We start from the raw sequence: 15,960 nt of genomic DNA on the forward strand, positions 1-15,960 counted from the left end.
TATAGTTCAGTAGATCATACAATATCTCAGTTGTGGATGGCGTAAACCAGCTTTCGACAACTTTTCAGTCTATTGACATGCCTCATAAAATCATTTCGACTTTGGATTGTGCACACTTTGTCACTTTATAGCATCTTGATAAGTTTGCTGCCATATAAGTGTACTACAGTGAAGATACTGGAACATTCAACTGATATTATGACACACTAAACGTTGAAGATATGCCTCTTTCTTTGTCCACAGTCAACAACATTAACTGGTGATCGCTATCAACAACTTATGGCTCATAAGTACCATGAAGGGAATGCAACAGAACTACACACTGCCATGGGAGGGGTCTGTTGATGTATGTAGTATACAACCACCTACACACGATCAATTTGCCCCAAAGGCACACATTACAAACAGCAGTACAAACCCCTCAGCACCAGGGTATGCAGATAAGATAGGCAAGATAACACTAGGGATGGATCCTGGATCAATGGAGTCAAATCCTCTTCACCAAAAAGTGCAGGATTTGTGTGATGCCTGATGATTGTCATAAAAGTGTATGGAAGCATCTAGGTATCAATGCACAGCCCAAGCATGCAGTCCCACAGTGTCAGGAGGCAGGAGAGTCAGGCAGTATCATGTACAGATGTCTGGAGTGTCTCTTCAGCTATCAATAATTTGAATGCTTTGCAGTTTTGGAACAGGATCTTCCAACTTACTGTCAGCCCTACAGTCAACATTCTAGTGATGGGTTCATCTTTCAAGACAGTAATAAATGATTGTGCCAGGCACACCTTGTGAACACTTGCATCCTGGAGCCATGAGTCAACTAAATGAGTAAATGAAATTGCCTCCAGGATCTGGTAACATGAACCAACTGAGCATGTGAGCATACTTGAGACAAGTTGAAGCTTTCAGTATGTTGTCGCAGGAACCTTCGTCACACACTTGATGACTTGTGAAGGGCTGCAGTTGAATAGTGGGGCAGGCTTGAACGTCAACCAACATCGACTAGTGAGGCAGGCTTGAACATCAACCAACATCTTGACAACCTTCTGGACAGAGTGCCAAGAAGGATCCAATCATGTTATTGTGTTCGGGATGGGACAACACAATATTGGACTTTCCTAGTAGCATATTTCAATTTCACGTATGCTCATAGATTTGCACTTTCAAACTGACTGCCTTAATTTTGGTTTTTGGGTATGTCATGCTACTTTTATTAAAGTTTCATAAGGCTTATCCCTTCATTATCTTACCCTTTCAAATCTTAAGACCTCATATGTTCACAAACACAGGTGGTGCAAAATGTTATTTGAGCAGTTTGTATTTGATCAAATAAACTCTGTTTCTGGGTCTGAATTTTATTTTTTTCTTTGCTAATAATGGCTGAGAGCCAATGATTTTAGTGTTATATATGCCTAACGATACTGCCATAATCTTATAAAAGTTTAGTGTTGTCTCTTTACTCGCCTTGTCTTCTAAGATTCTACTTTTTTTTACCACACATTCTGTTAAATTTCTCATTTTTGTTTTCAGTAAGGATGAAACAAGTATAAACGAGGAAACAAGTAGAGCTCCAAATATCTCTGTAGAACTGGTGCCTGTAAACAACAGTGTAGTGCAATGAATTTTTTAGCCATAGTTTAAAGTCTTCCCCATGATGAACTCTTCCCTCAGATAATTAACTAATTATAACACTTTGGACTCATATAAGGGAGGAGTCACATTAGTTCTGAATGGAGTCACAATTGTTTATATTCCCCTTTATTTCATGCAAATATTGTGATTTCTCTATAGCAAAATAGAAGGAAAATTGGTAGTAAAATTAAGACTTCTGGCATGACCAGTTGACTGTAATCCCAGAACTTCACTGAGCAGTATTGAAAATGTGAATATTCAGAAGACATTTAAAACATGTTCTTGTAATTTTCTCATTAAAGATGACATTCTTCTACTTTATCATCAACTATAGCCAATCTTGGGATGAACATATGTTTGCTACTCATATTTTCTTCTTCCTCTAGAGCACTAAAATTTTCTTTTTTATATCTGTCTAATAAGTTTCACTGACTACTTTCCAAACACAATAAGGATATCATTAATATTTGAAAAACATCAAGGGAGTTTTTTGGTCCATAAACATAACTTATGAAACACATTTTTTGAAACTACTGGCAGTTTTATTTATATTATTTTGTGAAATAGTATTTGCAGATCCCAAAAAAATGTGACTTCAGCACACCCTAATCAATAGTAATTTGTTGCAGGTGCAATTCCAGTTCACACTTTTGACAGATACTCTATACTCTCCACTCCCTGCTGACCTGTTACCAGCTGTTGATGACGATGATGACGATGAGCGTCCTTACCCACGAACGATTGTTGCTGTTGAAGTACAGGATACCAAGAATGGTGCAACACATTACTGGACACTGGAGAAACTGAGGTAAATTTGTACTGTTGGTCCACTGTTCTTTGTTGCATCAAGTTTCTATATATCAGTGCCAAATTTAGCACAAGATAAAACAATAACCCAGCTGTTGAGTTAATAATATTGCACAAAAATGAACTTCAATGTGAATCTTTTGTTACCATATTATGTTTTGTAATGAAAGGCAGATGGACAAGTTAAGGACTGGGAAGTAAATGAAAGGCTCACTCAGTCAGAACACATTGGCAACCAAAAAAAAATAAAAATGTTACTAAGGTAACTTATTAAACATGTATGTATCTATAAGTACTGAGTATTGCCTCCATCACAATATACCATGTTGATGTTTCAATGACTTGTTTGTGCTAGCACTTCCAAGAGTGCTGCATGTTGAGTGCACTGCCAAAAAGTAATCCTTTTTTCATAGTTTATGAAACAAATGTAGAAAACACTTCCACTTACCAAGTGTTAGCATGATAGAGAGAGAGAGACACAAAAGCTACCTTTCAAAATCAAAGATTCTTTCATCAAGGAAGAGCAAAAACACTTGGAAAAGTTCCACTTGTATGATGGTTTGGGTGCTCATGCCCTGGTATTCACAGAAAATAATGGTAACTTTTAAGATCTGTGAAACCATTTTAGTTCACAGTGTTCATTCAGTTGCTCAAGCATTACTCCCAGCAGCAGATTTCAACTTTCAAGGTAATGATGCATTCAAATCACATGGCTAGAAGTGTAAAAGTTTTGTTTGAGAAGTGTAAGGATTAAATAACATGTTTTCCCTGGTCTCCATAATAGCCAGATTTTAATCTTATCAAAAAATTTGTGGTTTATTTTGATAAAATAATCAAAAGCCCATTACTGTCTTCCAGCATACCACAAGAACAGTTTCTTCATGGGAAGACTTCCTGTTAAATATAATTCAGGTTTTATATACACTGATACCCCAGGATATTTGATCTTTTTTTAATGAGTTTGTATTATTTTTCCCATCCTCTATCCTTAATGGAAAATCCTACATGGAACACATAGGATGATATAAGGAAAGAGAAATATTCTCCACACAGATTCAGTGATGAGTAGATAATTTGTTTATGAAACAAATGTTTATGAAACAAATGTAGAAAACACTTCCACTTACCAAGTGTTAGCATGATAGAGAGAGAGAGACACAAAAGCTACCTTTCAAAATCAAAGATTCTTTCATCAAGGAAGAGCAAAAACACTTGGAAAAGTTCCACTTGTATGATGGTTTGGGTGCTCATGCCCTGGTATTCACAGAAAATAATGGTAACTTTTAAGATCTGTGAAACCATTTTAGTTCACAGTGTTCATTCAGTTGCTCAAGCATTACTCCCAGCAGCAGATTTCAACTTTCAAGGTAATGATGCATTCAAATCACATGGCTAGAAGTGTAAAAGTTTTGTTTGAGAAGTGTAAGGATTAAATAACATGTTTTCCCTGGTCTCCATAATAGCCAGATTTTAATCTTATCAAAAAATTTGTGGTTTATTTTGATAAAATAATCAAAAGCCCATTACTGTCTTCCAGCATACCACAAGAACAGTTTCTTCATGGGAAGACTTCCTGTTAAATATAATTCAGGTTTTATATACACTGATACCCCAGGATATTTGATCTTTTTTTAATGAGTTTGTATTATTTTTCCCATCCTCTATCCTTAATGGAAAATCCTACATGGAACACATAGGATGATATAAGGAAAGAGAAATATTCTCCACACAGATTCAGTGATGAGTAGATAATTTGTTTCTCAAATGCATTAGTTAATAGTTGTTACAAGCACAAGAATATAATACATGTGATGGAAAAGAAAAACTAAAGTAAAATATTTGCTATGTATATAAAAAATAAAGCCCATTAATTGCAAATCATTGTCTTAGAAAGCTTTTCTTTCTTTGTGCATATAGTGATTGATATATTTTAGAGGTAATGAGCACCAGAGAGGTACACAAAAAGGATGATACTTTGTAAGCTTTTGAACAATGTGTCTCGGGAGGGTACATGGTATGCAGGTGGACTGCACTAACAAGAGGGGCACAAAGAAGAGAAAAGAAAAAGCAGCGAAAGAGAATGTACAAATGGTGAAAGGAGAAACTCGACCTGATAAACTGCAACAAAGGAGAACAAGCACTGGATTACAGAATGAAAGGGAAGCAAAGTAAATCAGATGCTTTTATCATGGAAGATAAATCCAATGGAAAATGGATACTCATAAATTAGAGAGAGGAATTCAACTGAATGCTCTTCATGCTATTGTGTCTATTGCAAACAGTAGATATTGGGGTGCTGTTTTTTTTTTCTTTCTTCTGGTATTACCTGTCGTATTGTATAGATTTTCATTTCTTCCATGTCTTATTTGTTGTGACTGTGTTCTGATTTTGTGTATTATGTATGAAATTCATGTTGACATTTTTAAATATACAATCAATGTAATTCCTACAAAATGATTTCAAAACCAAAAAATGATAGAATTATTTAATTGCATGAGGGAATTAACAATGGAAAATAATGTTGTAAAATAATAGTGATGTAACTGTTAGAGGCAGAAATTGATTGATTATGTAGTCAAATATTATTGTGGCAGAAATTACAAGTGAGGTGATTTTTTGGCTTTTAAAAGGAAAAGTAACTTCCAAGGCAAAAGATACTGCATAGTTGATCATCATTTAAACCATGCATTTAATTTTATGTGTTACTTCTGTCTGCAGTACAGGTGTTCTTCTATTCAGTGTGCATTTTACACTTTTTGTGATTAACAGCATCATTTCCTGTATTGTAGACATCGCTTGGAACTCATGCGTCATATTTACAATGAAGATATTAGCCCGGAGACACCGGATGTGAAGGATGACTTTTTCCAATGTCTCACTGTGTGTCCTAATCAGAAGTTCTCACTTGCAAATCTTTTGCCTTCGAGGTTGGTGTACTCCTTTACAGCATAAATGTACCTGTGAGCTGATCTTAATGTGCTCTTCGCCCACTGACCCTGAGCTCCTGGCATGGCATTTTGTGTGCACTGAAGCTGGTGTTTTATATTTGGATATGCACATACATGCTTTCCTTCTGTAAAATATGTTCTTCTCCTCCTCCTTCTTTACTTCTTCTTCTTCATCTTATCTGTTACTTAGTTCTGCCTCATCCAAGGACAACATTAGACAGAGCTTTTTGTGAATTTTCACTGGTGTAAATCACTGCTTTTGTCTTCATCATATTTAATGTTTGCTGAACTTTTTTATTGTGTTAATATTTAAAGTCTTCTTCTCAAAATCTCAGTGTGTTTGCTGTGAAGAACATTTGCTTGTGTTTGTTCTTAAACTGAATAATGAAATGTTTGCAAATAAAGAATCCACACTGTTCAGATAGGCAATGGGCGTTGTGAGTTTGCATGCTTTGTTGTCCTGACTAGCATGAACTTGCAGCAAATAAATGCTTTTATGAATCACCAAGCATATTTGTAAGATAAATTCTGTATTTATCAGCGTTTCTGACAAAATTTTGCGTAAGTTTATCATCTAATAAACTTTAAGGGTCATTTGTATATAAAGATCTATGAAAATAAGTTTCTATATAGAAAATTTATTACTGATGTTTCAGATGTGTGCCACAAGCAACACAGAAAAATGGTTTAAAGGGGACATGGGCCCAGGTTAATTTTTTGGGTTATTTGGTTGCTATTTAAAGCATTCAGTAGATATTCCTACAGCTACAGCTGAGCTCATGTTCTTACGTAGTCTGTGTAACAAGCAAATCAGTATGAGAAGTACTGACAAAATGTAAATAAATTTAGCAAATAAAAAGAAAGAAATTCATAAATGCAGAATGAAATAAAGAGTGGTTGTCTCTGCACTGCAAATTATTCTTTCAAATAGAAGACAGTAACACAAGGTGTCTCTCAAGGTTCTATCTTAGAACCTGTATTGTTTCAATTCTACATTAATGATCTGTCAATCAGTATAACTGCCCCATCAGTTTTATTTGCAGATGACACATCTGTATTAATAGAGGATTGTGAGCCAGAAACTATCCCTGTGTGCATCATCAATACAATAGGTCATTTACAAACATGGCTTCATCTCAGTGGATTAACCCTGAACGTCCCAAAAACCCATGTGATCCAGCTCAAATCAAAACAGTCAACAAGCCAGGAAATTAAAATAAACCACAAAAATCAAAATCTAGAAGAAGTGGATTCTGTGAATTTTTTAGCATTAAATCTAGACAAGAATTTAAATTGGAACAAACATGTGGGATATCTAGTAAACAAATTATATAGCTTTGCATTTGCAATGAAAATATTGGTAAATGCCAATGACATAGACAAAAGGAAAATTGCATACCATTGCTATTTCCAGTCAGTTATAAGGTATGGTATTGTTTTTTGGTGAAATTCAAGCAACTGACTTTACAGAAAAGAATTATTAGATGCGTGTTGTGCGTCCAAGGAAATCATGTTGCTCATTGTTTAAAAATCTGAAATTATTAACAGTACCCTCCGTATATATCTATTCAATTATCATTTGTTTGCATACCACTTTAGAATTATACAAGCAGAACTGCTTGTTCACGCTTATAATACAAGAAATAAAAAAAAAAGTGTGTTCCCTGTTCATCATTTAAACTTGCTCAGACTCCCAGTACATGAGAATGAAAATTTATAACAAATTAAAAGCCAAGAAATTTTGGGTATGAACTAAGATTCACTGAAAAGAAAGCTGTACGTTCTGAAGATTTCATGAATGATGAACTGAATATTTGAGCATCCTGGACTTTCCATTGTTTGATTTGAGCAGGATGTAGTTTATAAATTGTCTTATTATGTGAATATGTAAAGGTATCTTTTCACAAAAAAAGTTTCATTAATGTTTAAATACAACTCCAGCGTATTAACTGTAGCTTTACAACAATATTAGGAAAAGGATAGCTGCTACTCACCATATAGCGGAGATGCTGAGTTGCAGATAGGCACAACTAAAAGACTGTCAGAATGTGAGCTTTCGGCCAACAAGGCCTTAGTTGCAAACAGACAAAAAACACATACACCTCACACGCACACATGCAATTGATGCAATTCACACGCACAACCACAGTCTTTGGCTGCAGGGGCCAGACTGTGAGCAGCAGTGCATGGTGGGAGAAGCAACTGGGTGGTGGGGGTAAGGAGGAGGCTGGGGCAGGGAGGGGGGAGGGATAGCAGGGTAGGAGTGGGGGACAGTAAAGTGCTACTTGTGGAAGCTTACAGGGACAAGGTGGGGGGAGCAGAAAAGGAGAGAAGTAAAAATATTGTGGATGCGTTTGCGTTGGTGGAATATAGGGCTACATAGTGCCAGAATGGGAACAGGAAGGTGGCTGGATGGGTAAGGACAAGACTAACAAAGATTGAGGCCAGGAGGTTTACGGGAATGTAGGATATATTGCAGGAAGAGTTCCCAAGTGTGCAGTTCAGAAACGCTGGTGTTGGTGGGGAGAATCTAGATGGCACAGGCTGTGAAGCTGTCATTGAAATAAAGAACAATGTGTTGGGCAGCATGCTCAGCAATAGGGTGGTCCAGCTGTTTCTTGGCCACAGTATGACGGTGGCCATTCATGCAGACAGACAGCTTATTCATTGACATGCCCAACGGTGGTGGTGGGGGGGGGGGGGGGGTGGCAGAACAAAGCACAGTGGTTGCATCTTAGCTTGTAGGTCACATATCTGGTTTCACCGGTAGCCCTGCATTTTGTGGGATAGGTGATGCTTGTGACTGGACTGGAGAATGTGGTGCTGGGAGGATGTGTGACAGGTCTTGCGTCTAGGTCTACTACAGGAATACGAGCCATGAGGCAAGGAGTTGGGAGCAGAGGTTGTGTAGGGATGGACGAGGATATTGTATAGATTCAGTGGGTAGCAGAATACCACTGTGGGAGGGGTGGGAAAGATCATGGGTCGGATGTTCCTCATTTTAGGGCATAGCGAGAGGTAGTCGAAACCCTGGCGTAGAATATAATTCAGTTGCTCAAGTCCTGGGTGGTACTGGTACTGAGTCAGAAGAAGAATGCTCCTCTGTTGCTGAACAGTGGGACTTCGGGAAGTGGTGGGTGACTGGAGAGATACGGCATGGGAGATTTGTTTTCGTACAAAACTGGGTCTCACTGAGGCCTTCACGGACCATAATCATCCTCCCCACTATCCATTGAACTTACACAATATCCTCATCCATCGATACACAACCCTTGCTCTCAATCCCTTGCCTGATGGCTCGTATCTCTGTAATAGACCCAGATGCAAGACCTGTCCCATACATCCTCCCACCACCACAGACTCCAGTCCGGTCACAGACATCACCCATCCCATCAAAGGCAGGGATACCTGTGAAAACAGTCCTGTGATCTACGAGCTAAGCTGCAGCCACTCTGCTCCATTCTGTATGGGCATGACAACCAACAAACTGTCTGTTCACATGAATGACCTCCAATGTACTGTGGCCAAGAAACAGCTGGACCCCCCCACTGCTGAGCACGCTGCCCAACACAATGTTCATTTCAATGACAGGTTCACAGCCTGTGACATTTGGATTCTCCCCACCAAAATCAGCTTTTCTGAACTGCACAAGTAGGAACTCACCCTGCAATATAGCCTACATTGCCGTTAACCTCCTGGTCTCAATCTTTGTTAGTTTTGCCCTTACCCATCCACCCCCTTTCCTGTTCCCATTTCAGCACTACACTATCGTCTATTCCACCAACGCCCACAGTCTTTTTACTTCTCTCCTTTCCTGCTGCCCCCCATTCCTCCCTCCCACCCTCAGTCTAACCTCCTGAATGCACCTAACTGCCCTACCCTGTCTTCACCTCATCCCTGTAGGCTCCCACAAGCAGTGTTTTACCATCCACCACCCATACCCTGCTATCCCTCCCCCTCCCTGACCCAGCCTCCTCCTTATCCACACCACCTGGTTGCTTCTCCCACCATGCACTTCTGCTCGCAGTCTGGTCCTTACAGTCAGATACTGTGGTGTGTGTGTGTGTGTGTGTGTGTGTGTGTGTGTGTGTGTTTTATCTATTTGCAATGAAGGCCTTGTTGGCCAAAAGCTCACTTTCTTCACTTTCTGACAGTCTTTTAGTGGTGCCTATCTGTGACTCAGCATCAGCCACTGTATGTTGAATAGCAATTATCCTTTTCATAATATTGTTACATTCCATCCTGGATTTTCCATTTTAACTATAGCTTTGTATCAGTGAAATTGCATCAACCATATTTTGATGTATTCCTATACTGCAATTAAATGATTAGCATATGTGTCTTATGAGTTGAATAAATCCAAATTCACTGTCCAGAGGAGTGTGTTCTGAAATGAACCAGATCTAATCTTATAATATATGCATTAGCGCCTCTGTACAGGTGAGAGAATCAGGAGGGAAGTGCTTGCAGATATAGACTTGTGAAGACTGATCAGATGGTTGGGAATTTCATATGGAGGCAAGGTGGAGGTTCAGGTTCTGATACATTTTAATCTGAAGTAAAGATTTAAAATTATAAACAAAAGTTCAGTTGACATTTTACAAGAAGAGCAAAGGAAAAAAGTTAATTCAGAGATACTGTAGATCAGGCTGTTCCAGCTCGTCGGCTCCGTTGTGAGCCGCGGAGCACTCCCTGCTCCAGGGAGCCGTGTCGCTCGCTGTGACCATTCAAGTGTGCAGGCACGTGGCACGGCTGGCTGAGGCAGGCGGCAAGGCAAGCATTTTGATGTGCCAGCTGTGTCTTACAAGATCGACAACCTCATACTCTTAGCTGCTAAGACGTGGTGACATGCTACACCAGGAAATATGATGTTTAGAAAATAAACAAGAAACAACTATTGTACAAGAAATTGCATACTAAATTTATTGGGCCTCTGTCGCTTGAAATTTTCTTTTCATTACAAGATCGGAAATATCAGTCGTCAAAGTGTTCAGCATTAATGCGGAGGATGGCCTTCATCGTTGCATCCCGAAAAAATGATCGTTCCTTACTTTTTACTCTTTTCATTGCTGAGAAAAGCTGCTCACAACAACACGTAGATCCAAACACGCACATGATCTGAGCAGCATTGTTGTGAAGCTTGGGAAATTTTTTTTGTTGTAATGAATGATACCATCATATTGCAGTACCTCTCTTTCAACAAAGTTGAATTTGGCAAATCAATAATCTCAAACTGAAGTGACGATCACAAGTCATCAGGGGAAACTGAAAAAGGAGCGCTGAACACCTGAAGTTCCATTTCCAAACTAGTGAGGTCTCGGAATCGTGATGAAACGACGCAATGAGCTGCTTTAACTTTGCTTGGTAATCGCCGAAAGTAGTACCCTCAGGTGTTTTTAAAGAAGCAAGACGATTGAAGAATGTTAAATGTCCATTACTCATCTGCCTCTCAAATAAACGTAACTTTTCCATGAACGCTTGATCTGGTCGTGCATGTCAGCAGTTAGCTGCCCTTTGCCCTACAATGACAGATTTATATTATTCAGATGCATAGTTATGTCAGCTAGGAACGCCAGGTTCGATATCCATTTTATATCTTTCGGACAACACATTTCTTCCCCTTTCATTTCGAGAAAAAGGGATATTTGCTCACGAATGGCAAAGAAAACATCAAGAACTTTTCCCAGACTCAGCCAATGAACTGTACTGTCCTAAGGTATATCCCCATACTCCGCTTCCATATCTTTCAGGAATCCTTTGAATTGGCGATGATTCATACCGTGACGCCGCAAAAAATTCACACACTTCACGATATCGTTCATTACGCTACCTAGCTCTACTGTTTCAGCACACAGTGCCTCTTGGTGAATAAAACAATGAAGAGTCAAAATGTCTTTCCTGAATTCGCCCCTGAGTTTATTTTTCAAACGAGAAGCAAAACCCTGGTAACGCCCGATCATTTGTGGTGCACCGTCTGTCGCTACAGAATGGAGCTTATCCCACTGCAAATTCATATTGTCCACTGATTCACAAACAGCTTAAAAAATGTCACATCCTGTTGCAGTGTAATCGAATGGTACCACATCCAAGAGTTCTTCAGTTACTTGCAGCTCCATGTCAACACCACGCACAAAGATTGCAAGCTGAGCAAAGTCCGATATGTCGGTGCTTTTGTCAGGTGCTGGTGAAAATGCAACGAAGCTCTCCACCTTTTTCCTGAGCTGTGTCTCTAAATCCACTGCCATGTTCAGGATTCGACGAGACATTGTTTGCTTCGACAGGCAAACCCCTTCAATTGACTGCACCTCCCTTGGAAGCAAACAGTCTGCAACTGCTGCCGTGCACAATTTTACGAGTGGTCCCACCGAAAACGGCTTGCCACTCATCCCAATGGTGTGAGCGACCCTGTAGCTTGCTCAAATTGCAGATTCAGTAGTGTTTTCTCCACTCTCATTCACCTGAAAATTACAAACGCATTACAGAACACGAACTATGTTGCATGTTTCGATACCCTCCGTATTACGAAACCGTTTTTAAACTTACGTCTCCTGGTATGTCGTTCTTAAGCCTGGCTAACAGTTCTCCGCGTGCAACGCCTTCTACCTGTGCGCTGCATGAAGACGTGTATAATGTCATGGTATCTTGTAGCTCTTTCCAGAATTAAATACTTTATGACATACAAGACACTGTGAACGACCATCCCTCTGAATGAATAGAAAGGTATCATTCTCCAATAGAGGTACAGGGCTCCCGCCCCTAGTCATAGCTGCCATCAAACACGGATTGTTGCGGCTGCATGCTGCCAGGGGGCAGTGAGTTCGCTTTTCCCCTCCACGTGGGCTCCGAGCTGCCGCAGTGAGCGCTCCGGAGCGCTCCGGCTCCCTGGAGCTCGGTTGGAACAGCCTGCTGTAGATGATAGTTTAAATGTTATTCTAGTTTTCCTTAATGTAAGAAAGTGTCTGATGAAAAGAGAAGAAAAAATTGTAGTATCTACAACTAAAGCACATTGTACCAGCAAAAGAAAACACCATTTAACATGGAGTTTCCGAAATCAATTTTACAATTATAGCCAGCCCAGTTGGTGGAAGGGTTGCTACAATGACAGGATGGCAGGCAGTGGAGGGTTGAGGTGGAATAGCAGGCTGGTGGAGGGCCAGAAAGATGTGGGTGTCACTATTTTGTTTGCGTGGGGTAGTAACCATTCCACGGAAAGATGGTTAGGTGGCCCGTGAGATGTCATCTACTGTCCAGTCAGCTGGCTGCAACATGTGCACATCCAGCTTTGGTGATGCCCATTCTCAGCAAGTGGCACATGACCCCATTGTGTGAGTCATGCCACAAACACCTGGTGTCAGTGGCGCATGAACACAGTAGGCAACCTTGCTTCGGTAGCCATTTCTGTGGTGGATGACTACATCACGGCGGCTGTTGGCGCGTAGTGGAAGGCCTGCCCACCGCAGTTGCAGAAGACATCCACCATGCATGGGATGATACTCACTGCCCCGCGGGAGTCCTGGTGCTGCTGGAGTGTGCCCAGAAAGCTCACTGTGCTGTGGCACTGAGTCCAGAGACCTGGCTTAGTGCTTGAAGCCGGTACTGCTACAGAGACTCAAACTCATGACTGCTGCTGGTGGCTCGATGTCATCCCCTCAACTATCGTAGCCCCCATCCCTGGTAAAACTGCTAGGTTGTAGATAGTGAAACTGCTGCATAAATAACAGCTGTTTGTACAAGACAACAGAACACCTGTAACACCACTGTGCCACTTCTTCCCACATTCTCAGAAATACTGTACTGAATCCTGCTGCTGGAGAAATCCTGTTGCCTGTATTGCAAGAACTGTCCATTACTACTGATATGGCAGGTTTCACCAAGCAATCCTGGCCCATTACACAATAATTCAGCAGCTAGGTTACTATAGCCGAAATGACAACAGTGTGTGCTCACTGGCTACGAGCAGCTGCTGCAATATTCTCACAGATTTGCCCATACAATGGTTGCAGCATTACACTACCCCTCTCCACAGAAAGACATGGGCTGTTGGGTCTCACTTAAGACTGACCTACAACAGCATATCACATGTACAGTACAAGTTTGTATTGTGAGTATATAGTAAACCAACCCACAGGTTCGAAGACAGCATTTGACCTTACAAACCTTATTTACTAGATTTCCTCTTACACTTCTCAGTTGCTTATTCCTACCCCACTGAAAAGACCATTTGTTCAGTTGGAATGCATGTCACATTGTGCCTTTATACTTCTACATCGTGCCAGTCCTGTGCCCTTCACAATTCTCTTTGCAAACATACCTAACTCATTCTGTGTCCTCCTACCTCTCAAACTCTAGGAAAAACATTTGTCATCAATAGTGACTCTTCATTATTTCACATTCACTCACTTTTGTGCTTTGAGGATCCATTCGACCAGAACCTGTACTACTGATGCATCAGGTTGATGGATGGCTCCCTGCCTTGGACAGATGTAGGCTTGCACAGCAGGGTTGGATCCACTGTGGCATTAGGTACTGCAATGCTCAAGATCGTGGTACTCGTCATTGTCCCCTAAATTGCTCAACATACTGCATCAACTGTTTGCCTGAAATCCACCCTTCTGGACAACTATTTATTGTTTCAGGGGATGGATCAGGTCCAGTTTCAATGTGTTGTTCAGGATGGTTATATTCTGCTATGGGAGAACCTCTTAGAAAACTGTGACTGTGTTACTTTCAGCTGGCTAACTCTCAAAACCATGGCTGGTAGATTGAAGGTTGGCCGTGTTGTGTCACATGCTGTCCCATTAATCAACAACCCACTTCCCCTCAGATCCATCCAGCTTGCTTCTATGAGCCTTCCACACTCGTAATAACTCACTACCAGTACCAAATTATCACATACATAATAAATCCATTGTCACCCCACTTGCTGAATATAAGGTTTAGGTTCCACACTGTCCCTTGAACAACACTGTCCTTCCTTTCTGCCCATGAATAGCTGCACAGTGTATGCATTTGTGCCAGTTTGAATCAATTGAGCTGGACACTTTCTCCCTCCAACAATGTTGCAGTTCCTCCTCCGTCATCACCACATGTCTGTCCCCCTCATGAGAGATCCACTGAATTCACATTCGGGAGGACCACAGTTCGAACCCATGTCCGGCCATCCAGATTTAGGTTTTCCGTGATTTCCCTAAATTGATCCAGGCAAATGCTGGGATGGTTCCTTTGAAAGGGCATGGCCAATTTCCTTCCACATCCTTGACACAATCTGAGCTTGTGCTCTGCCTCTAATGACCTCGATGTCGACAGCGCGCTATACCCAGTCTCAACAATACACCTCGTGTCCTCACTTGTATGAACTTCCTTATGCCTACCTGTTGAAGCCCATTTCCATGCATTAAAAACTAAACTTGATATGGTGGCTGATAACTACCATGTTGGCAGTAAGAACTCCTTCCTCCAGGTGCTATTTCCGTAGCAGCCTCACTCCTTTCTGGGCAAAGACATTCAGCACTGGCATGACTAGCAACCTCCCCACCCTCACCCCTCTTGTATAGCAACCCAAGGACAGGGGCTACCACGATCCTCCCTGCCCCTCAGAAGGCTGCTGCCACCCATGAGCACCCACAAACAAAGAAAATCAGAAGAACCCCTTGTCTAACACAAAAATTCATTCCTCAACTCTTAGTATTTTATACCTGTCACCTCACACGTAATACCTTAAATATTCATCAGTAACACTGTAAAAATACCTCTATCACTTCCTTGACCTTAGTGCATATGGTGCCTTTCATGCAGGTCCATCCACCTTCTTATGTCTATCCCTTTTTGCATCTTTCTCAGGTTCTGTCTTACTACTCTTCATACTGCATCCAGAGCACCACAGAATGATCACAGGCATCCAACATGTACTATTCTTGGCCATGTCAGCAACTGCAGCCTAATGTTGACTGGTGACATAGTCTCAACCATGTCGTGAAGTCTTCAGTACCTCTTTACGAATTTCTTAGTCTTACCCTTCAGCATGTAAGGACCAAACAAAATTACCCAGTGCCCTACTTTGTAATGTGGTAAGCTGGTTGTGTGACGGTAACTACTTGGTAATTTGGCATAGCATTCATCTCCACATACTGAGAAAAGTGATCTATTATTGTCAACACAAAACAGTTTCCTGCTGGTATCTGGTTAAACACTCCTAACACATCCACATCAATCATTTCAAAGAGCTTTGATGCTTCTGGCAGTCTCTGTAATGGTATTCACTGATGACCGAAGTACGCATGCTACATACACTGCACACAATTCCTCATGTACTGATCTACATCTCCCTTCCTTCTCTTCCATCAATATCTGTCAGCCAGTCTTTGGTTTGTTGCTCAGCACTGTCCATGGCCAGACAACACATGATCATGTGCCGTTCTCAGGACTTTCTCTTTCAGCTTAGCCGGTGATACTACACACGACCCTAACCTAATTACCTATGACAACAGACCATCACACATGCTGAACTGCAGCTGCATTTTGTGCAGTTTTCAGTCCCTATCAGCATTTTGGGCTGCTTGCCTTTCAGCAGTGC

The 15,960-nt window shown here is 40.9% G+C and overlaps 1 protein-coding gene across 1 annotated transcript in view; it reads left to right on the top strand.

The window, feature by feature from the left end:
• The window catches only part of LOC124596563 (kinesin-like protein unc-104), a 334,536-nt gene that overhangs the window by 231,665 nt on the left and 86,911 nt on the right, over window positions 1–15,960 (top strand). Inside the window, exons 19-20 of the mRNA XM_047135747.1 lie at window positions 2,262–2,440; window positions 5,229–5,366. Coding sequence (XP_046991703.1) covers window positions 2,262–2,440; window positions 5,229–5,366 — 317 coding nt within the window. The remainder of the gene's footprint in view (window positions 1–2,261; window positions 2,441–5,228; window positions 5,367–15,960) is intronic.

This window comes from Schistocerca americana, chromosome 2 (assembly GCF_021461395.2).
Source record: "Schistocerca americana isolate TAMUIC-IGC-003095 chromosome 2, iqSchAmer2.1, whole genome shotgun sequence".
NCBI lineage: Eukaryota > Metazoa > Arthropoda > Insecta > Orthoptera > Acrididae > Schistocerca > Schistocerca americana.